Below are 24,412 nucleotides of genomic sequence, written 5' to 3'. Positions count from 1 at the left end.
TCACCGTCCTAGAGACTGAGAACAGAGAATGTGGAGGAAGCAGGGTGCCTTGGGCAGGCCCCAGGGTGGAAGCAGACAAACAGAGGGATGCAACCAAACTTCTCCTAAGATCAAACATGGATGGAGTGCTCGGTATATATCGGGCACTGTTAAAAGGACTTGATGTGGAATAACTCAGGCAACCCTTACAATAACCCTGAGTCGGGGGCTATTAGCTCATTGTCTAGAGGAGGGGAAGCTGAGGCTAAGGAGGGGTTCGGGGCTTCCCAGCCAGCACGCAGCAGCGCTGGAGTTGGAATCCAGCCTGTCTGGCTCCAGTGCATGGTTTCACCACCATGCAATGCCAGCCCCGCAATGGAGAAGACAAGACCATTAAGGATGTTAAGTTTGGATTAGGTACCTGGGGCGAGCAAGGCTATATGTGCTCTGCACCAACCGTGTGGTCCAAACCCTGAGTGTCTTTCCCACCAGATCACCTCTAGGTAAGTAAACTTTGCATGTGGATCGATGTTGTGCTGGTCTACCGTGGGGAGAGCAGGGGACAGGCTAACCACAGTGACAGTGAAATGACAGAGGGCAGGGCCATGTCTCATGCCTCCTGGCACCTCTCCCTGCACATAGCTAGTGCAAAGTCCCTGTAGGGGGCCTGCAAATCACCTTTCTTATTGAAAGATGAGGATGAAAAAATGAGTGAATGAATGAATGAATGAGCAAGGGAATGAAGGCCAAGAACCACCTGAGCAGGGTCCCTGGGTGGGGAGAAGTGGGTGATGTGATGAGGAACAGCCATGCCCTGACTCAGCGCCCCTCCACTCAGGGCATGTCCTGCAGCTCCCTTCCCACGTGTGGTGCTGCTGACCCCACAGACCTCCTCCCAGCACCCCCACTCCAGAGTGTGCCAGGCCAGGGGACAGGTCAGCGCCATTCCCCTCAGAGCCATCCTCACTGCCCTCACTCCCTAGAGTAATGCCACATGAAACATGCCGTGGTTAAGGGGCTGGGGGCTTGGATGAAGGAAGGAGCAGAAGCTCCTTTTGTGCCCCCTTATGTCGGAAGGAGCCCTTGGGGCCTCTGGGCTCCTCTCACTCTTCCCTCCACAAGACACCAGCCTCCACCCAGGGACAATGAAACTCATCCCTTGATTCTTCTGGTGGCAAACCTCAGGAAGGCCCTTCGGAGCCTCCTGCTTCTGATCAGGGTAGGGAATGGACAGACTCACACATGCCCCAGAACAAGCAGCCCTCGGGATCTAGAACATTTCTTACAGATTCTACTATCTGGGGACAAGGACTAAAAGACTTTGTTTGATTTCCCCGAAAATCTAGGCTTCACAAGGGAGCCCCCTAACCAAAACTCTGCTTTCTTTAGCAGAAGGTAAGAACCAGCCTTAAGATACCCTGAGAAGTGATGCGGGTGTTTCCTGGGAGACCCTGGGGGGACCGCAGTTGCTCCTGACCTCCTCCTCTTTTGCTCTCCTTCTTCCTCACTTCCCCAGGATTTACAAGGGACTCCCCAAAGGGCAGGGAAGTGAAATGTGTATCTAGAGTCTACTGTGCACAAGGTGCTTTACGTTGGTTATGTCACCTGATTCTCCCATGGCTCTTGTAAGGTAACATTATTCCCATTTTGTAGATGGGGACACTGAGGATTAGAAAGTCAAGGCCCCAGGGAAACAGATGGGCCAGTCAAAATAAGACACTTTACAGGATTTAATCAAGGAATATGGGCAAAGTGTGGCCAGGGTGTGAAATGCCCACCAAGGCTAGAGTGGTGCCATCTGGATGTGACCACCCCAGCCCCCAGGGTTAAGGAGGGGAACAGTTGCTGGAACCTGGAAGGAAAAAACCATGTGGAGAGGATGGCTTATAAGGGGCTGTGACCTTGGGTGGAGGGACACAGGCAGCCCAAGATGACCCCTTAAGGCAGGACGTGGGAGAATAAATATTCGACCCTCCCTGTCTTCCATACTTCTACCTCCTGTCAGGGCCGCTCCCCAATGGCCAACCCAGCGAGGCAGAGAGTGGGGTGAATGGTAGCCTGTGGGAATGGGGGAGGGGGGGCAAACACAAGACACCCTTGCACCGAGCCCAGACCAGCCAAACTTCAATGTCCAGGCTCTTGTCACCTCCCCAGGCTGTTCCCCATCTTACAGAGGGGCAGCCCATTGGGCAAGAGAGACCCAGGACCCAGCCTGGCCACCCGGTGACCACGACCACAGATGGATGGAGCAGCGCTTTGCTCTGTGCTCTTGGACACACCCCCGAGAGCACCACGGTGCCGCACCCCTTAACACCTCGGCTCTCCTCCCGCTCCAGTGCCTGATTCTCCAACCTGTAGAGGGCTGTGACCCTCCGCAAAGAGGCCCCAGCCAGACCCGCCCAGGAAACCCACCCCTGACCTTGGGCGGCTGCCCGGCAGCCCTGAGCTGCGCCCAGATGAACCAGGGCAATCTGATTGATGAGAAGGCAGATGAGGGGGTTCCCCGAGGAGAATAATTGAATTTTATGGGGAAGGAACGCCGGAGCGGGGGCCTCGGGCCCTACACTCAGCAAGCAGCCTGGCTGCAGGCGCGGGGCGCGGCCCGGAGCATGTGTAACTCATTACCTCCGCGAGCCTCCCATTTGCGGCCGCCGGATGACGCCGTGAGCGTGCTGGAGTGTCTGAGGCCGCGGGGTGAGCATGACTACAATATTTTTCTGACACTAACACCTCTCTCTGGCCCTCAGGAAGGACCGTGGAGGAGCCAGGCCCAGCCAAACACCACCCACACCCCGCCCTCCGCCTTCTCCGCCTTCTCCGCCTCCTGGCGTTAGACCCAAGAGGCCTACAGCTACGCAGGCAGGAAAAGAAAGGCCACACGGGGGAAGGTGAGAGCAGAGGGGAAGAGGGAGGGAAGTGGGGGAGAGGGGCAAGCGGGTCCAGCTGGCCCCCATTTGGGTTTCTGTTCAAAGAGAGGTAGAAGTGGTCGAGGAGGTCATAGGAGGCTGGGCTCGGGGACCTTGGAGGTCGCCTTCTGCCATCAGCCCTTCCATGCAATTCCAGCAAGACAGTTGGAATGGAAGCTATTCCCCCTGGTGGCACAGAGGGGAGGCCGCCCTGCCCTTGGGGCCTGCCCATCAACAGGGGGCTCCCATGGGGATGCTGACAGCTCAGACCCAAGGGAGGAGGCAGGGTCCTGAGACACAGCCCACCAAGGGGTGCGGGTGGGGGGGGGGCCGGGGGCGGGGAGGTCCCAAGACGTCCGGGAGCAGGGGCTGTGGGCCAGCGCCCTGCAGGATGTGGGGATGCACCATGCAGGAGCTGGGTGAGATGGCCTCTTATGGAGGGGACAGAGGAACCAAGGCAGGTAACAGCCCCTCCCCCTCCCCCTCACCTGCTACCGGAAAAAGAAGGGGAGAGATAAAGACAGGGTAGGAGGGAAAGAGAAGACAAGTTAGGAAAGGAGGGGGGGAGGGGGAGGGAGAGGAGGGGAGGGGGATTCTCAATGCATCACCTCCGTCCTCATGTCTTTAAAGTCCCACCTGCATTCAAGTCTGAGTCACACTTTAATATCTGTGCTGCATTTTTGCAACTTTGCTTCCCCAGATCCTAATAACCCCAGGGCCAATTGGAGACACCACCTCTCCCCCCCATCTCCTTTCCTTTAAGGGGAAAATCCTGGAAGGGACTCGGAGCCGCTGCAAGGCCTACCAGACGTTACCATTTAATCTACTCAGGGCCCATGAGGCGGCTCGGGCCTCCCTCCCTTTCCCCATCTCTGTCCACCCTCTGCTTTCCCATCAGCCTCCCTCTCCCCCCACAGCCCTTCCTCTCCCTCTCCAGGTACACTCTCCAGAGATGAGGATCAAAGAACAAAATCCTGGGGAAACAGACCCAATCTGGCTTGAATTTCCTCAAGTAAGAGCTCACTGGTTTCCTCTTAGAAGTGAAAGGGAAGGGGGGAAAAGTCAAACCAGAAACCCATGAGCTTAGGTGGCTGATTTCATCTCAACACTCTGGTCTCTCCGGATTCCTCACGCCAACCCCCCCCCCCCAACCAATGCCTGGAGGCCAGATCACTGAAGAGTGGGGGAGACCAGACAATTTAGAGATCAGGCTTAGGATGTATTTGTTTTGCCACCTTTAGATTCCAAGAACCCAATGTCCATTCATTCATTCATTCATTCATCCAATAAGTAATGAGTGAGCACCTACCATGTGCCAGGCTTAAGAGACATCAGTGAACAAAACAGAGATACCCGCCTTTGTCAAGCCTATATTCTTCCCTCAAGGAACAGACAGTAAATATAAGCATAATAAATAAGAATTACATAGTGTGTTAGGGGGGAATAGGACTATGGGATAAAGGAAAAAGAGAAGCAAGGAAAGGGGCGGGGAGTGCAAGGGGACAGGAAGCCTAATGGGGAAGGTGATATTTAAGCAAAGACTTGAAGGAGGTGAAAGAGCAACCTTCTGGGGGGCAGAGGCCCCCGGTGAGTATGCCAGCAGGGTCAAGGTGAATGTCAGCAGCCTCCTTGGCTACTGTCAGCACCTGGGTTATTACTCTCATTAGGCGGGATGCTTTGTGGGCTTTCTCAGGACAGCATCATGTTCCAACTCAGGTTTTCAAAGGACCACACCCTGAATGCAATGACCAGGTCTGTTTTGATGCACAGAATTCTAGAACTGGACAGAACCTCACAGAGACCTCCCCTCTGCCCTGCCCCCATTTGGCAGACATGGAGGCCCAGAGAGGGATGTGACCCAGTCAGGTCACACGGCCCTGGAGGGCTGAGAGCCTCCACCTCACATCTTCCAACTTGTGTCCACACTGCAGGGGTGCCGGGCCTCGGGGAACCCCTGAGGACTCCTACTGGCAGGGCTCTAAAATTGTCCTCTGATTGGATCTCCTCCCTGCCGGAGGCCTGGAAGGTACAGTGGCTGAGACTACTGTTATTTTCAGTGCTTCTGGTCCAAATGGTCTTTTTAAATCAGGGGTGCAGAAAAAGAGACAGCATGATGATGTAAGGGGTATGAGGCCTGGTGACACTTCACACCCTTGGCCTCTCCCGGCCCTGGGGTCCCTGCCCTGCCCCGACTGGCACCCCAGGCTGGCCCTGGTGGTTCTCCAGGCTCCCCCACCATGCTGCACCTCAGTTCTTTCTTGCCAAGCCAGTCCTCTTTCCTGAGGGGCTGGTAGGGAGAAGGTGAGATCAAGGGCGTGAAAACCAGCGTGGCCTCTGCTGACGTGGGAGTACTGAGCCCTGGCCAGTGACCCAGGCGTCCCGGGCGGCAGTAACCTGACAGAAACACTGGCCCGGCTTGGTGCTGACACAGCTGGTGACCCCTTTCCCCACCCTCCTCTCCCCTTCCAAAATTGTGTTCAGTCTTTAAAGCCTTTTCTGGAAAGGCTTCTCCTAACTTCAGTACAGTAGCCCCGCCTTATCCATGGGGGATACTCCCAAGACCCCCAGTGGACGCCCGAAACCACGGAGAGTACCACACCCTATGTGTACTATGTTTTTTTCCCTATATATACACACTGTGGTAAAGCTTAATTTATAGATCAGGCACAGCAGGAGATTAACAACAATAATGAGTAATAAAGAGAACATTCATAACAATATACTGTAATAAAAGTTATGTGAATGTGGTCTCTCTCTCTCTCTCTCTCTCTCAAAATATCTTATTACACTGCACTCATCCATCTTCTTGTGACGTGAGGATAAAATGGCTATGTGATGAGATGAAGTGAGGTGAATGACACAAGGCCTTCTGATAACAGGTCAGAAGGAGGATCATCTGCTTCCAGACCACAGTTCGGTGTGGAGAACAGACCGTGGAAAGTAAAACCACAGGTAAGGGGGGACTACCATGCTGACATGTATTTTTGCCTACTTTATGTTATGGGTAATTGTCCCCAGGCCAGTCCCTTCCACTGAGATCATAGCCCTTTGAGGGTAAGGATGGTTCAATTTCTCTTTGGAGCTTCCTTTGCACCCCACCCTTAGCTTGACACATGGTAGATCCTCAAAATATGTTTGTTGAATGGAATTCAGAGGAAGAGCTACAATGGTGGGCAGTTTACTAGGGCAGGGTATGGGGGCTTATCGGTCAGGAGCCCAAAGCTTGTCTCCTCTTCCTGCTGAGACTGTCCCGAATCCCTCCATCTCTGAGCTACCCAACTTCCCTTCCAGCACTCAGCACCTTGTGGGAGGAGAGACACAGTTAGAGCAGGATGGGGAGGCATTTCTCTCTTTGAGTAATTTTGAGACAAAGGCAGCTAGCAGAGTGGAGAGAAAATATGGTGCTTGAAAGAGCCTTGAGAAAGGCCTGCCAAGTGGTTAATTTCTGTCAACTTGACCGGTCATGGGTGCCAGGTGAAACAGCGTTTATGGGTGTTTCCAGATGAGACCAGCATTTGAATTGGTGGGCTCAGTAGAGCAGATTGCCCTCCCCAGTGGGAGTGGGCCTCATCCAATCAGTTGAGGGCCTGAATAGAGCAAAAGGCAGAAGAATTTGCTTTTTCCTCCTGCCTGCCCGCGGAGTTGGGACACAGCATGTCATCTTCTCCAGCCCTCAACTGCAGTTTACACCATTGGCTCCCCTGGTTCTCAAGCCTTCTGACTCAGATCGAATTATACTACCCACTTCCCTGGGTCTCCAGCCTGAAGTTGGAGATCGTGAGACTCCTCAGCTTCCATAATCACGTAAGCCAATTCCTCATAATAAGACTTTTTATATACATATATATCCCCTTGGTTCCATTTCTCTGGAGAACTCTGACAGCCTGTCTCTACCTAACTGGCCATAAGTCTTTATGAGACTCTTCTGTAAACTTCATTCTATTCAGCTTTGAAGTGGGGACAATGCTCTCCTCCCCTGTGCTCCCTGCAAAGAGGAGTGTGTTCATTCTTGTAGCAAGCATTTATTAAGCACCTACTAAGTGTCAAGCTCTGGCTACACAGGATACAGTCTGTTGGCAAGGTGCTTTGGGCTCCTTCGGAAGAAGCATCCGTTGAATTTCCAGTTTTAGCAAATAACCAGTTCCCAAAGATGCAGTGGGTCCCCGGGATGCGGAACTCCTTCCTGTGGGCGTGATCTGGGGCCTCAGACCCAGGGGGAGGATGAGCACCTTGACGAGGTATGTTCTCTCCTCACAAATGCTTTGGGAAATGGACTGGGGGGGCTCCTCGCCTGAGCAGGTCTGGACTCACTAGCTCAGATGCCTTTGCCTGGCCCCAGCCTGACCCACCCGGAGGAGAGGAAGGCAAAGAGCAAAAAGCCTGCCCTAGGAGTCAGGAGACTCAGTGCTGGAACGCCTCTGTGACTGACGGGCTGTATGATCCTTAATCACCAGCTCCACCAGCTCATCTGTGAAATGGACACACATCTTGCAGGTCACACAGATTTGTAGAGACGCAGGAATTAAAAGACCTTTCAAAGCCTGAAATTCCACATAGGAAGTATTAGACGGGCGGTCACGACAGCCCAGGGGCAATGCCAAGGTCGGGTAGGGAGGCGGGGCCGGCCTTGTAGTGGAAGACGAAGCCAGAGGCACTCACCATCCTCACATAGGTTCAGCTTGGACAGGCTCCTGCCATCAAAGGGCTCCTCAAAGATGGAGCTGGTGTCCCGGTCGCTCACGGTGTGCAGGTACATGGCTTTGTTCTCCATTCTGACCTGCAGCAGCAGCAGGAAGAATAGTGAGGGGAGAGGAGAGGGAGGAAGGAGGCAGGGGAGAGAGAGAGAGAGAATAAACTATAGGCGGACACAGAAATGAATGTGCAGAGGGGTGTGTGGGTGGCTCAGTCGTTAAGCATCTGCCTTCGGCTCAGGTGATGATCCCAGGGTCCTGGGATCGAGCCCCACATCGGGCTCCCTGCTCCGCGGGAAGCCTGCTTCTCCCTGAGCCTGAACACCCGAAGCCTCTCATCGACAGGTGCCACCCACTAGGTCTCCCAAGTCCCCGCCCAACTTCCTTGGTGCTTCGGAAGGCCGAGGCCCTTTGGACCTTTCTGATCATGGGATCCATCCATTCGTCTCAACAGCCCTTGGCTGGGGCCAGAACCTGAGGCAGAGGGGCCCTAAAGGCCATGCTTGGTGAGGCCTGGAGGAGCTGACCCTCCTGACCCCCATGGAATGATTTCCCAGCCTCTGGAGCTTTGGACACTAATATTAGAGAGCCTTGGGCTCCCACTCTGTGTTGGAAATGTGCTGACATGTTCCAAAGGAGCTGGGTGCAGTGGGACCGTGGCAGGGATTCATCGCCCAGCCAAGCCAAAGGAGCAGGCGGCCTTGGTGGAGTCCCCCGGACACTAAGACCTGGGCAGCCAGAGACCGGGGGACGGGCCAGTGTCTGCATGGCCTCCTGAAGCCGGATGGCTGGGGCTCTGGGTCTACGCCATGGTGTTCCGGGAATGTACCCATTCACTTGGGAAAATGGCATGCTATTTGAAGTAAACCAGCACCATTTCCATAAGTGCATACAACGCCATCCCATTTTGTAATATGTACACGTGTCCTGAGGACGTGACAAGAAAGATTGTATTTGGAGATGTTCCGGGTTGCTCTTTATCAGAAGACTCTGGTGGGGATTGTGGGGATTTTGTGCTTATTTTTGTTTGCTGGATATTCTGGGTTTTCTACAACGTGTTTGCATTCTTTGTGTAATAAGGAAAACCTACTTTGTGAGCCAAATTACAAAGTGTTTATTTACATAACACACTTGCTATTCTCTTTCTTACATATATGCTCGGTGATTTGACAAATTACTTTCTAATTTCAGCTCCGTTCCAGCCATAAATTTAGCTTGACCTTTGGTCCTGATGCTCTTGGACGATCTGGATATTGAACCAGAAATCCACTTTTAAAGAGCAAATTCTCTGGAAGATAAAAGCCCCTGGGAGGATGGCTGGGTCCCAGGCCCGGTGTGGAGCAAACTCAACTCTGAGACCCAGAGAGCCGATCCAGGGGTCTACCACCTGGGAGGGGATGACAGGGGCCTGGCAGGTGGCATGGGGTGGGATGGGGGGCACAATGCCTGAAGGGAGCAGCCAATCAGTTCCTCTTCGGAGGCAGTGGCCACGGGGGCCTCGGCATCGTGTCAGGAAATAGGGATAATGAAGGAGGAGCCTGGCTGAACCACTCTGGCAGGCAGAGCAGAACCTAAACCCCTTATTTTCATGGCTTGATGTTAGTCTCCAGAGACCTCTGACATCAGGGCTGAGAAGAGGTCGGAAGTGGCTAGTTGCCATACAACTGTCCTTTTGATGGCCCAGGAAGGACGGGCAGGGGCTTCTGCTTCAAGTAACGAGATGCCGCGCGCCCTGCACACAGGTGCGCACATGCGCACACGCACACATGCATGCAGGAACGCACGGGCAGGGTGTTCACAGCTTCTGCGGGCCTTTCTTCCAGCCTGCAGGAGAGGGGGGCCAGGGGAAGCCCACAGCCCTGCCAGGATCTCCCCTCCCTGCCCCAGGGCTTCCCTGGAGCCCCCAAACCTCTCCCACCCAGCTTCTCTGCTGCCGTTATGTCCGGTTTGCTAACCTCCCAACACCCATGCTCCATCCAAGTCCTCCACCCACTATGAGCTTCTAGGTGGGGCCCCCTGAGCGATTCCACTGCTGCTAAGCTGCAGGGTACCCTCCCTTGTTTCACAAGCACTAAGTGCAGCACCCCTCCCTCTGGCCTCCATCCTGGGGAGCTGCAAAGCAGGAGGCCAGTGTCTCTTCTGCAAGCGATAATCCTGTCTCTGCCAAAGGCAACAGGCGCTGTTTCCCAGAGGTCACACAGGCCTCTGGGCAGGGCTCGATGGGGTGCTTCCATGCTGGCGGTGGGGGTGTGGAGATGAGCTGGGGCCAGGTTAGCCCCATCTTCACTTCCACCGTCCCCTCTGCTGATCAGCTCCTGGATCAGAGCTGGAATGCATGGCTTGTTATCTGGAATGTGTCTGTAAGGCGGCCCCTCTTCTACCCCCTCCCCACCCCGGGGCTGGTGGAGCAGCCTGGGGAGGCTGTTGAGAAGAGAGGCCAGGGCGGAGCAGAGGCCAGATGTGAGTGAGATGAGATTGGAAGTGCTCAGCCAGCTCTGCTAATGTTTGTTACTTGGGAAGGAAACCTAAGAATGTTCTGTCTGCCCCAGGTTTTATTTCGAGCTGTTTTTCTTTCTTGGGAAATGAGGGACAGGAATTTGAACGCTTCGATCATTGGTCTTACAGCCGTTGGGGCCAAGTTTGTGCTCTCAAGCAAGGTGCAAACTCACTGCCAAGCGTGGTGATAATAGAGATGATCTGCACCTCTTGCGCGTGCACACGCCCCATTTTCATCCAGGATCTCTCTGCCCTCTCAGGACCACTGTGAGGGGGCAGGTAGCATCAGTGTGTTGTTCCCACTTTAAAGATAAGCCAATCTAGGCCCCAAGAGGCAAGAGCCAATGATATCAGGCAAGGGTAAGGCACCAGGGAAAGGCGTCCCACCCAGGGCACTGACCCAGCCACAAGGCTGCTTCGTCCAGAAAGCATGTATCAGTCCCTCTCAGGGATTTAGGGTCCCAAACCAGGCAGTGAGGAGGGTCAGTGGGGCCCTGGGGCCAAGGAGAGGATCTGAGAGCTGGAAGGGAGGGGACCAGGACCACAGAAACATGAGCAGGGTGTGGATGCCAAAGTGACATACGGAGAAAGCTCGAGGAGCTTGGACTTTTGTTTCAAGTCAAAGAATGGGGCCTTGCTCCCCTAGGGACGGGACATCTTACTGGCCTCTTAGGGATGTTTTGATGCCACATTTTAGAGCTGAAGCACTCAGATATCCATAGCTCCACCCCAGGCAGTTCCACATAGGCCTATGGGGGGGGGGGGGAGCTCAGAGGACACGGGTCCTGTCCTGGAGCCACTTCCTACTACTCGAGACCTGGCCCAATCCGCTGAGCTTGTTCATCACCTCTATGAAGGGGAGAAGCGCATCTGCCAACCACTCAGTTATGGGTAGCCTCTGGTGGAATAGTGCACAGGGAAGGGCTTTATGAGCAAAGGTACACAGCGAGTTAGTGCTGGGAGTCCGGAGAGAAAAACCCCCCAACCCCGGCATCTTCTGATCCTGCCAAGCAGTTAGGGGAGGGGCGCCGTCTCCAGGTTCCTGAGGCTTCCCTCCTGCCAGTCAGGCCCAGAAACAATGCTCTTCGGGGTTCCCTTTGCAAAAAGCAATCGTGAATACAGAGCAGAGCGAAATCTGGACCCTTACTCACAAGTCACTCTGTGGGCAGCAGAAGGACTGGATCGATCTTCCTGCTGAAGGTAGCATGAGCCTCACCTGTTGCTGCAGACACAGTGTGTCTGGGTTCCAGCATCTAATTCTGCAGGGCTCCCATCTTCTCTTTGAATCGCATAGCTTTAAACTCATGGAAACCAAGTAAAAATCAGGGGGCCCTCTCCGCTAACGGTTAACCTAAATCAAAACCCAAAGCTGGAAAGGTGCAGATGTTAAGCTGTCCCTTCACACGTCCCACCAGTGGCATGCTCGACTGTCCACACACTTCACACATGCAGAGGGACAGTCACCTGCACCATCGGCTGCTGGCATCGGCTCCCGAGCTGTGACACGAGCCAGGCAGAGTGGATCCCCACTGGCCCACAGCTGGAACCTTCCCACCTGGCGCTGCGCGCCCAGGCTCCGCAGCCCGAGATGCCCACCCGCAGCGCCCTGCTCCGCCGGCCACATCCGGGTCCCCCACAGCGGGGGGCGGCTGCCTCCGGGACACTGTGCGCAGGTGCTAGGACAGAGTTAGTGCCAAGACTCACCTGAGCGCCCCCGCCGAGGCTGCAGAAGCGCGGGTCTCCTCAGTTCCCGGCCTTCGCCATGGTGACCGAAGAGCTGGCCGCTGTCACCGCACTGAGACCCAGGCAGCCCCGCACAGCTTGTCCCCACAGCCAGCCAAAGCCAGACGGAGTCATAGAAAGAGGCTGCCCCAGTGCTCAGTGACTTGTCTCAGGGGTCACTCCTCCAGGAGGGTCAGCGCAGGAGGCAAGATTCAACCTTGGGCCTGACTCAGGCCTGTGGCTGCGGAGTCCCCGTGCTGGTGCCTCGCCTCAGTCAGCCACAGGCAGCGCTCGGGAGATGTTCTGTGGAGGCACCAGCGGCTCTGCTAGATACTGAGATGTGAACTGCAGCTACTCTGGCGGTCTTTATAAATGCAAAGTTCTTGGAGCGATCGCCGAAGCTCCCTTGGGGTCTGGAACACATCCTCCCTCTAGTGGCCGATCTCAGCATTACAGCCCCCCCGGTTCTCCCAGAGCCGTGAAGTCAGCCTCCTCTTGGGACTCCACACACCTCACCTAAAACCCCACGCAAAAGAAATTTTTGGAAAGCTTCTACAAGAATGGCAGCTGGACCTGGCTCAGGAGCCACACAAGAAACCAGTCTTATAAACTTATTTATAGGGCCGAATTTGCTTTGTTCAATTCACTCACCAAACTTGGCTTAGAATTAATTTCCGTGTTTTTCTGAAGTCACATCCACCCCCAAAGGCCACAGATTGGCCACACTGGAGCTATTCAGAAGAGTGTTCGGTGAGTGCTGAAGGAACTTCGCAAAGACAGTCCCAAAGCCCCTCAGGAACAAAGCCAGCATCGGGGGAGCGTTCTCAATGCGCGAGGGCCAGGGGATAGAGGAATGAGGAAGACGGGCTCCCTGTCCTCAAGGGGGTTGCAGTCCAGGATGAGCGGTGCCCTCAGGGTTTGCACAAATAACTGTAAACCTAAGTGTGACCGAAAACATTTTCAAAAAGCGACCTCGCCAAAATGTTAAGAGAGCAATTACATTCAGATTGAGGTGGTGATGGGGAAAGGGGTCAGGAAAATTCCAAAAAGTTTGAGCCACTGGCCAGCACTGTGCGTGTACAAGGACATCCCCCCGCCCCCCGCCCCCTGAGGACAGAGCTCTGAAGGTAATGGTCATGAAGACACCCCCATGGATTGGTTAAAAATTCAGACTCAGTACTAGAGGGTCAGACCTCGTACAAGAGGGCAGTTTGCCAGGGCTCAGCACTCCCCACAGTGCTGCTGCCAACCCACAACTGAGTCAGAAGTGTCTTCGTCATTTTCAGGGACTGAGCCTCCTGACCATCTCTGGGAAGCAGCTCCAATATGAGGCTCCATTTCACCGAGGGAAAACACAGGAGTGGTAACAATAATAAAATAGCAAGGGGTTGAGACGAGGAGCGGGAGGAGGAGGACGAGAGGCAGGAGTTTAGGGGGAGGGGAAGGGGAGAGGCAGGAAGTGGAGGAAAACACTTCAGAGTCTATACCATGTGCTAGGCAATTCGAGTGCTTTCCATATATTAACTCATTTCACACTGACAACCCTGTGAGGTAGGTCCTGTTACTAGTCCCACTTTTAGGGACAGAGGCACTTAGTAACTTGTCCAAGGTCAAGCAGCTTACAGTGGCAGAACTAGATTCCACCCTAGACAACGTGACCCTTTGGTTTGGGCCCTAACCGTGCCCCTGCACTGCCTCTCGTGAAAAAGTGTCCTTTAGTTACCCAACATCCCCAGGAATGCAATCTTAAAAACAGCCAGAAATGTGCTCAGCATGTTCTGTCCAGGGATCTGTGCAGCTCGGACCCACAAGTAGGCACAGAACCGTTAAACTCTATCATTTCAGGAGGAACAAAGCTTATCCTTTTAAACCGAGTAGCTTCAGGCAAAGGGCCATTTCTCCCTTTTGTTTCTGGTTCACCGCACTTCCTATAATGATAAGATTTGTCCATATGGTTGCATGTACAGTGGTTCCTTCTTTGATTTTTATCCATTATATGCAGAGACCACAATTTGCTCATTCACCTGTTGAAGGGCATTTGGGCTGTTTCCGATCTTTGTCTATTATGAGTGGAGCCACCCAAACAGGCAAGGGCACATTTGATAGTGAAGTATAGGAATGAGCCGGAGGCTGGGTTTTCTAGTGGATGAGAGTCCTTCGGGCAGCTGGTAGTTCAAATGACACCTTCTTGTCACCTAAAATCAGAATGGTCCAAAAATTGGCTTGTTTCCATTCAGTCACAGAAGGCATTTATAATAGGCATTTTTTCCCCCAGACGGTATTATGAAAATGTGATCGCGTTGAAGGAGAGTTGAACAGACTTTTGAAGTAGCTCATCTCTGGCTGTGGGAGCCAATCAGGCACGCCTGAACACAGTCCATGTGCTCAAGTGCTTCCTGCTTTCTTTGAATGATTTCATTTGATTGTCCCAGTGACTCTCTAGGGTAGAGATGGGGAGTGATCATCCCCAGTCTCCGTATGGAGGAACTGAGCATGTTGAAACTGAACGGCACGATGCTGGGCTCCTGGAGACAACATCCACAACTGTCTTTGACCTCCAGAGCATCTACATCTGCAGGGATCCTTTCCGTACATTCCGTTATTCATTCAACAAACATCTGTTGTGTACCGTTATGCAATGTATTCCAAATCTTCTTACGAACATGAATTAGACCCAGCCCCCATCCTTCAGGATCTGGCCCAGGGGGAGAGGAGGCACTAGAGTGGAGAATCACAGCCCAGCACCCCTCAAGGGGCTCCTCGTGGCTTCACATCCTGCTTTTGTTGGATGAATTGCAAAGCTTCATCCTCAGGCCTGACTTTGTTTCCCGCCCCCAACAAGAATCTTTCTAAAAAGTCTAACACACCTAAGGAAAAATGCACACATCTTTATCACCCTGCATATTAAACTGCATAGACCTGGTAAAACCACATCTGGATCTGGGTCAAAGGCAGAACACTGCAAGCACCTCAGAAGATCTCCTTGTGCCCATTCCACTCCCTAACCCTCCCACCCACCAGGGAACCACTATGTCACATGCCCTCACCATAGATGATTTTGCCTGTTCTTGAATTTCATAGAGATGGAATCATGCACCATGTGTCTGGCTTCAGCATCGTGTGTGAGATTATTCCCTTTGGTTGGGTCTAGCAGTTCATTCCTTCTTGTTGCTCTAAGTGTTCCACTGTGTGACTCTACCATAATTAATTTGTCCTTTCCACTGTTGATGGTCATTTGGGTAGTTTCTAGTTTTGGGCAGTTACAAAGAGTCCCTCTATGAACATTCTCGTGCATGTCTTCTGGCAAACGTATGGGCGCCTTTCTCTCGGGTCTATCCCTTGGATGGGAATTGCTGGGTCATAGGGTGATGTGGTGTTCAGCATTAGCAGATAATGCCCACAAATTTTCCAGAATGGTTGTACCAGTTCACCCTCCCTCCAGCAGCACATGGGAGTTTCAGGGGCTCCACATCCTCACCTGCATTAGTAATTTCATCCTGAACATTCTATCCATTCTGGCGGGTATGGAGAGTCATCACACTAAGGTCTTAATTTGCATTTTCCTGATGACTAATGAAGTCGAGCATCTTCAACTATGCTTAGTCACTCTAATATTTTTTACCTGAGATCTGAGTCTGTCATTCCTGCTGTCTATGCATCTCCATGGACACCAGCAGTCCCCTGCCTGGTGGATTTGCGTGGACGATTCCATGTTCCTGGAATGGCTCCTCCAGATGTTTGCAAGGCTAATTCTTTTGCGTCCCTCCCACCGTTTCTCCAATGTCATCTTCTCAGTGAAGCTAACCCTAATGATCTGGTTTCAAATTGCTGTCTACCCCCCAGCACACCTGATTCTTGTTACCCTGTTCCACTTTCTTTTTCTTTACCATCACCCTCATTGACTTAACTTACTACATAATTCACTATGCTTGTCAATGATTACTAATGTATTGTTTATGGTCTGTAGAAGATCAGCTCCATGAAGGCAGCTCACTTACACCTCCCAAAGGCCTAGAACAGTGCCTGATACATAGTAAGTGCTCAATAAATATTTGTTGGATGAAGATCTGGGGAAAGTGCATCCCAGGTCCTCAGAACAAGGAGGTCCTAAGGCCCCAGTATGGAAACAAAGTGGACATTCTCGAGGTCCAGACAGGAGGCCCGTGTGGCTAGAGCACAGAGAATGCAGATGAAGGCAAAGAGCCAGGGGGCCTGAATCTTATTCCGGGTAGAGCTAGAAACCCAGTCTGTTGCTCTTCCTATATGTCTACCTCTTCTCCCAGGGCGAACAAAGGTCTGCAGTGCATATTTATAAGGTTTTCATGTTATATCTTCACTCTAATTTGCTATTTCTTTAATTTTTAAAAATTTTTAATTGTACTAAAATACACATGACATAAAATAGACCATCCTAACCATTTTTAAGCATACAGTTTAGAAGCACGTTCACACTGTTGTGCAACCATCACCCCCATCCATCTCCGGAACTCTTTTCATCTTGCAAAACTACACTAACTGGACTAACTACCCACTAATTAACTACCCACTGAACACTAACTCTCCATTTCCCCCACCTCCTGGCCCCTGGCAGCCCCTACTCTACTTTCTGTCTCTACAAATTTGACTGTCTAGTGACATTGCTATTTCTTCATTTGTGGCCTGCTTTACAAAACATATATTCTTAATTTTTGCCTTTAGAATTTTCTGTTTCTCTAGTTTCTAACTCAGTGTATGTGAAGTATAAATATTTCAAAAACAGTTTTTGTCCATTGTTCACAAACCAGCGTTCATCTTTTTCTGTTGTTCAGCTTTGCAGGAATATTCTGGTGAAAAGTATGTCATCTCTCAAAACCCAGAATTTGGAGTTGCTATTCTTTAAAAGTAGCTACTGTTTAATGATACAATAAATCTCATCAACTTAGGGCTTGTTCTGGAGATAGTTTTGGTAAAAAGTGGTTATTATACACACAAAATGATATCAGAATTTGGCTTTTGTGGTTTTATAACATTTTGTTTGATCAATAATATAAAGGCTTTCTGATTTGCCATCTTATTGTTTATCTCGAATCACTCATCTGATCTCAACTGAAACCCACCAATCACCCCAGCCACCTGCCCCCCTGCCCCCTGCCAACAAGAGCTAAATGTGAGGGAGGGAAGACATATCCAAAGAATGGGGCTTCCAAGTCAGAAAACAGCCCAAACCTCTGGGAGAGTCTACACCTGATCGGCTTTAAGTCATTCCTGGTGATTTTTAGTTACTCCTCTATAACTTCCTATACCTTCCCCCCAAAATAATTATGCATACTTTATTAATTAGGAAAAATACAATAACCTCTTAAAAAGATAACTCAGACATTGTAAGGCTGAATTAGGGACAACGCCCTAGATTTAAAGTGTCAAGTCCAAACTTCAATCTGATCATTCCTGGTCACATGTCCTTGGACAAATCACCAAACTTCTCGATCTCAGTATTCTCATTAGGCTTAAAGATAATCATCCCTTATCACAGTGTAGTTGTGAGGATCAGATGGGATAAGGCAGATACTGTGTCATAAGATGTCCCTAGGAGTGCCCTAAAAAAGGATTCTCTGGTCAAAGCAAAAGCACTTTTTAACAGGACTATTTACAGGACTTATCGGAGCCTTTAAAATGCTATTGAGCACGGTGACTCTCCACAAGGGTGGGGGGAGGGGGAATGTAGTATTAAGGCTTTTCCATTTTTAACTGAATACAGAGAAGAGGGCTAGTATTCCACAGGATGCACTGAAGGAAATTCTGAGCTAAGTTAGTCAAAAGACTTGTTTACTATTTAAACAAAAACAAATTTTAGAAAACTGGAAGGCTTTTCCTCTGAGTGCCAATCAGTGGAAGATGTCTCATGCTACTGGAGTGTGGGGAGGAGCCATTTATTCTGAAAGGACAATAATACAATCCTGCCTGTCACTTTCCTAAGGGAGGAACCAGGTCCCACTTGTCATCATCTTCCTGTCCTGCAGTAGAGCCCATAATGTCTGTGAGTTACAGGCCCAAAGCAGAGGTTTCACTTCTTTGCTCAAGGCCAATGGCGGCCCACTCAACCCTGTTTTCTTGCACCTTGACCCTCATCCCCCTTTCTTTTTCAGCACTGGGGCCCCTCCCTTCCCAACCCTCCCCACCTACCCCCACCTACTGAGACTTCACCCACTGCCCACCCTCCAGCGCTATCTCCCGGGACTTTCCGACACAGCTCACGCCTCAGGGCCAGCCCAAGCCCTGTCCCTCTCCTGGCACCGTCTCCACTGACTGGGCCTCTTCTTTCAAGGACCATTGGTTTCAGGGACTGCTCCATCTGCTCAGGTGCCTGAACAGGGTGCTTTAGGTTGCTCTGAGCTCACTGAGGTCGGGGTTCATGTGTTATACTCTTGCACGCCCCCTGCCCCCAGCATGGAGCCCACTGATAGGCCCAAAGCAGGTGACAGATCAACACTTACTGATTGGTGACGGGGACATTAGGTTTCAGAGATGCCGGGTGGAGAAGAGACTGGATTCCCAGGCAGGACAGCCAGCCTGGTCTCCCAGTTCCACCACCCGCACCCCCCCCACCAAGCATCGTGGGTACGGACAAATCACTAGACGTCTTTGAATCTTCGTTTCCTCATCTGTAAAACCAGGTTACTGCTTCCTGGTCTTCCCATCTCAAGGGTTATTACAAGGAAGAGGAATGTTGAAAACTCAAAGCACTTCACCAATGTTAGCCACCGTTAATATTTTTCACAGTTGACAGCCCCTGACAAATGGAGTATTCATGGCAATGTGGTTCTTTCTCTAGTGTCCAGCTGCTGACAGCTGGTGCTGAGTCTAAGACAGTGGGAACAAGAACCTCTGCCTTGCAGAGTTCCTGCTCCTCATGCATCATGGAATCTACCCAACCATCTGCTTCATCTCCATGTGCTCGGCTCATTTTCATTCATTTCCCAGAAGGTGTGGGGATGATGAATTATAAGAGACAGCCCAGGTTTTCTGACGCTGGTCCAGGGTTGGAGGCAGCAAAGATGGTGAGCCCTCTCCCCATCATGTGCACAGGCCAGAGACCCAAGGGAAGGGCTTGCCCGGACCTCTTTCTGTTATAAAATTTTAATGACCCAGGGTACTCGAAATGGGTCATATAGTGAGAGGCTCCAAGAGGATCTGTCCTGGAGCTGAGATGATGTAAATTTTTTTGGGAATTGGATGATGAAGTAATTTTAATGTGAGCAATTTGTAATTTGTAGCCAGACATGTTCATTCAAGTGAATCATAAGAAACTTCTTAAAACAGAGTGAGAATGTGGGCCAAAACTCTGAAGAAAAGCTTTAGTGGAATAAATGTACCACAGACAGCAATGTTAGAAAAATTCATCTGCTCACAAACAAGATAGGAAGTAACAGGCTTCTCAGGGGTGTGTAAGAAAAATCTAAGACTTTAGGTGACTGAGGTTGATGTGAGAGTTGAGAGAAATGGCAATTTTAAAACTTAGGCTGTATTAATAGAAGCATGGTGAGCAGAAAAATGGAGGTGACAAAGTTCTTGCAGTCTGCACTGGTGAGCTTACACCTGGTAAATTATATTCAGTTCTAGGTGCCTCTGATTGAAAAACTAAGTCCCAGCTTGGAGGTTGCCCTTGTGGGTGACCAGGGACATGAAGGGTCCAGAAACCAACAGGGAAGAACAGTGTTTAGCCCAGAGCAGAGCCAGTCAAGGGGACATGATTTCTGTTTGCAAATATATCGAGGGCTGTTATGGGGAGCAGTGTTAGGATTTTTTTTTTTTTTAATCATAGTAGAGAGAGAGGCAGACTTGCACTCAACATATAGAAGCTCTAATTCCCAGTAGAGCTGTCTGGATCTGGGTGTCTCGGCTGATGAGTGCAAACTCTCCACTCACATTGTTTAATCAGAACCTGGGTAGTGTGCACCAGACAGAAGTACCGCAGCGGGGTTTTCTACATCAGGGGACTGGTTGGACCCAATGACCTTTGATATCTCACCCAAGTCTAAGAGAGCCGTCACACAAAAATTTTCTCTGCCTTAATAGAAAATAACTTACAACCAATATTGCTGCTTAGATTACTTAGGTTGGGGGAGAAAAAGAGCATTCCATGCACGCTCTTCACATTAAGAACTAAAAACAGGAAACATTATACTCAGTAAATTTAATAAGTAATAATAATAAAGATAATTTGGCTGCGTATTATGCCAGGAGGAGAGAAAAGGAGAAAGAAAGAAAGATGGAGAAAATTTGAGAAAGAATGATGGAGATAAAGGAGAGGAAAACAAGGCAGATCAATAGAATAAGAGAGGAAGAGGGAGGAAAAGAGTGAAGGGCCAGAATCTGAAGTGATACAACATTTTCCTTTCTTTTTCTGCCTTCTTGAAGCATGATACATATCATGACTAGCGCAAGATGGAGCTTTTCTTTTTCTAACTTAGATTTTACATTCATCAAAGATATGTATGCATTTTAATAATCTTTTCAAATAATCTGTTCAAATAGTCTTGCATCAAATAGCTCTACAGGCTTATTATGGAAGCAGAAGCTCCTAAACTCTCATTCCCATGTCCTATTTAACCACAGGCATCTGTTTCAACCCTTAAACAGTTACTTTTTATATTTATTTCCACATTTCTAAATAATGCAGTTATACCACTATTTCTTGATTTTTATTCTGTTTTGTTAAATGGATTATCTGTTCCCACTATGGAGAAAAGAGCTTTCTCAGCTCTATTTCTCATTTAACACACATTCTTTCCCTTATCCTCCTGGTGCAGTTATATCATGCTTTCCTTTAGGTTATTTTTCAGTTTACTTTATTATGATTGCATCAATATTATTCACAACCAAGCCATGCACTATATTTTCTTCTGCAACATTTTATTTTCCCTAGAGTTCATAATGATCTTTTTCTATTTATCCATCATCAATTCTTCTCACATTTCCCCCACCCCAATCCCTATGCCATTTTCATCCATCTCTTCTAGATGTAGTCAAATACATCAGGTCTTCTAATTTATATTTTTGTAGACATCTCCCCCAAATGTTCTGATTTGCTTCATACTGGACCCATTGCTCTCTACATCTAGCTTGTGGCTGTTATCCAGAGATTTTCCTTCACCTTAATCCTGGAGCTTCTCCTTGATTTTGTCTTAGGTTGGGGCCTTTGTCTTCTTACTATTCTGCCTCTCTCTTTCTTAATTTACTTCCCTGTTTTGGTGGAGCACATTTACAGTGGGATACATTTATGGAGACCTTGCATGTCTGAAAATATCTTTATACTTTTACCATTACCCTTGACTGATAGTTTGGGTATAAAATTGTAAGTTGAGATTGCCTGCAAATTTTGAAGGCATTCTACCATTGTTCTCTACCTTCCAATAGTATGAAGTCCAAAACGATTCCCATTCCTGACCTTTATATAAGACCTTCTTCTTTTTCTCTCTAGAACTATTTGAAATTTTCTCTATCCCCACTGTTTTAAAATTTTTGCAAAGGTAAGTATTGGCGTGGGTCAGTTTTTATCCTTTGTCCTAGGTACTCAGTGAGACCTTCCAATCTGGAATCTCAGGTTCTTTATTTCTGGGAAATTTTCTTTAATTATCCCCTTCATATTTTCCTTCCCCTCCCCCCACCCCTTTCTTTTTCCCAAACTCTTGTTATTTAGATATTGGACTTCCTGGACAGGTTCTCTCATTTTCCTAACTTTTCTCCCGCAGCTTCCATCTTCTCATTTTTTCTTGTTTTACTTTTGGGGAGATTTCCTTGAGTTTATATTTTAAATGTTCTTTTTAATTAAAAAAAAATTCCTGCTACCATTTTTTTTAATTTCCAAAAGTTTTTTATTCTGTGATAAATTTTTCATCATAACACTTTCTTATCTCATTGATGCAATATCTTTATATATCTCCCTGATGATATTGTTTTTAAGGATCATTTTTTAAAATTTTTTGTTATGTTAATCACCATACATTACATCATTAGTTTTTGATGTAGTGTTCCATGATTCATTGTTTGTGCATAACGCCCAGTGCTCCATGGAGAACGTGCCCTCTTTAATACCCATCACCAGGCTAACCCATCCCCCCACCCCCCTCCCCTCTAGAACCCTCAGTTTATTTCTCAGAGTCCATCATCTCTCATGGTTTGTCTCCCCCTCCGATTTCCCCCCCTTTATTCTTCCCCTCCTGCTATCTTCTTCTTTTTTTTTTTTTTTTTTTATTTTTTTTTTTTAAAGATTTTATTTATTTATTTGAGAGAGAGAGAATGAGACAGAGAGAGCACATGAGAGGGGGGAGGGTCAGAGGGAGAAGCAGACTCCCTGCTGAGCAGGGAGCCCGATGTGGGACTCGATCCAGGGACTCCAGGATCATGACCTGAGCCGAAGGCAGTTGCTTAACCAACTGAGCCACCCAGGTGCCCTTTTTTTTTTTTTTTTTTTAACATATATCGTATTATTTGTTTCAGAGGTACAGATCTGCGCTGTGAATTATGCAAGACTGTTGAATCACAGATCTGTACCTCTTAAGGATCATTTTTAAGGAATATTTTCTTTTCCCAGCAGTGGTCTCTGTTTGCTCTAAGCTACTTATATTCTATTTGTTTTGGTCTTTATCTTTCACATGAGAGACTTTTTGTCTGAAGTATTGGTTGTCTCCTCATATTTAAGAGTGAAGGACTAAAAAAAATCTATTTGAAAGCTCTGTGGACATGGGCAGGTCAACTCAGGGTTTCACTGTGGGGTGACTTAGATGGTTGTTCTACAAGGGAATCCCCAATGTTTGTCTTTAAATTTTTTTTTCTTGTTGTTTGATCATTTTCAGTCTTCTGTTTGGAGATTCTAAAAGTGGCAGCCAATGTTCTAGGAGCTGAAGGGGGAAAGAGAGCTGGCAAGTCGGTCCTGGCATTCTGTATGTGCACTTAATCATCTTGCTTTCAGTGTGGCTCAACCAGGCTGATTCCCTCAGTCCAGCTTCCAGAGGCCAGCCTACAGTTTTCTGTCGGAGTGGGGAAGGAAGAGTTGCCCAGGAGTGTGCTGTCAGAGAGGCTAGCTGGGAGTTGAAATGCTTAATAAGCCTATTCTCAACTAACCATCTTTAAGCCCCACCTTCAACCCACTTCAAGAGGCACCTGGTGCTGTCAGTTTCTGAGACTTTGAGGAGTTTTATGGTGTGTACCAATTACTATTTCTGGTAACAAATCATCCCCAAACCTCATGACACAAAACAAAACCCATTCTAGTAGGTTCATGGGTTCCATGTGTTGGGAATGTGGACAGGACAGGCAACGGTGGCTTCTTTCTACTACACGATGTCTGGAGCTTTAGTTGGGCAAACTCAAATGGCTAGAAGTGACTCAAATGGCTGCAGGCTAAAACAGCCGGGGCTGGAAGATCCATTTCCAGGATGGTTTCATCATTACCTACCTAGTATTTGGGCTGTGATGACGTGCAGAGTGGGTTCAGATGGGCCGGTTTACTGGAGCAACTTTACATGGTCTCTTCATGTGGTTTGGGTCTCTCACAGCATAATAGCTGGGATCTGAGAGAGAGCATCCTGAGAGCAAGTGTTCCAAGAGAACCAGGCAGAGGTTGCATGGCCTTTTATGAATTCACTTCAGAAGTCAGGGGCGCCTGGGTGGCTCAGTCGATTAAGCAGCTGCCTTTGGCTCAGGTCATCATCTCACGGTCCTGGGATCAAGCCCCACATGGGGCTACCTGCTTCTCCCTCTCCTCCCTCCTCCCCGCTTGTTCTCTCTCTCTTGCTATCTCTAAAAAAAAAAGTCAGACAGCATCACTTTTGCTATACTCTATTGATTGAAGAACTCACAAGCCCTTGCAGATCAAGGGGAGAGGACAAAGATGTGTCAAAGCATTTGGGGGCTGTTTTAAAACCACATTATGTTTCAAATTAGATTGTTCCTCAGCTTCTCTGCTTTCCCCACTACCAACATAGGGTTTAATTTTCTTGAACTGTCAGCATCAGGTTCAACAGCAGGAACAACAAAATACCAAACCCTTTTATGGTTTTCTTAGTGAGGTTCTAAAGGCAGAGGAAATATTTATATTCAATCTGCCATGTTTATCCAAAAGTCCCATTTATTTAATTGATAGAATTCTTGCACTTACAATTTTATACTAATTTGTTGATTTTGTCACCCATGATTTTTTTCAACCAATTTTTAACTGTACTTTTCATTCTACATATGGCTTTGTATCAAGACCCTTTACCATTCTGGTCACATTTCTCTAGACAGCCTATTCTTTTTCTCAAAGAGCTTGTTGAGATGAACCACCCAACATTGAACCCAGATCTGTGGGAATATAGCACCTTGAGACAATTGCCTCCTTGCTTTGGACACAAGTCTTTGCTGATGCAGCCTGAGACCAAATAATGTTTCTTGACTGCTACTCCACACTGTTGACCAAGCCCCGCAAACAACCTTTACACATGGGCTATTAAAGCAGGTTTTCTCCATCTTGTTCTTGTGCAATTGACTTGCAAATTCTGAGTGAAAGTCTACTTTACATTTATCCCTAGTTATATTTTAATCTTGTTAGCTTCAGTTCATTACTCCAATCTGTTGAGATCTTTTGAACTTTGATTC

General features: G+C 49.0%; 1 protein-coding gene across 2 annotated transcripts in view; it reads right to left on the bottom strand.

Annotated features, from left to right (window-relative positions):
• Positions 1–12,139, bottom strand: part of SCARA5 (scavenger receptor class A member 5) — a 120,548-nt gene extending 108,409 nt beyond the window's left edge. For both annotated transcript variants that reach the window (XM_036074077.2, XM_036074079.2), the window contains exons 1-2: positions 11,777–12,139; positions 7,545–7,662 (exon numbers count right to left, since the gene is read on the bottom strand). In XM_036074077.2, coding sequence (XP_035929970.2) covers positions 7,545–7,656 — 112 coding nt within the window. In that variant the 5' untranslated portion in view covers positions 7,657–7,662; positions 11,777–12,139. The remainder of the gene's footprint in view (positions 1–7,544; positions 7,663–11,776) is intronic.
• Positions 12,140–24,412: the final 12,273 nt, after the last annotated feature.

The sequence above is a fragment of the Halichoerus grypus genome, chromosome 3, assembly GCF_964656455.1.
Source record: "Halichoerus grypus chromosome 3, mHalGry1.hap1.1, whole genome shotgun sequence".
In the NCBI taxonomy this organism is placed as follows: Eukaryota; Metazoa; Chordata; class Mammalia; order Carnivora; family Phocidae; genus Halichoerus; species Halichoerus grypus.
This window is presented reverse-complemented; position numbering and strand designations above follow the sequence as displayed.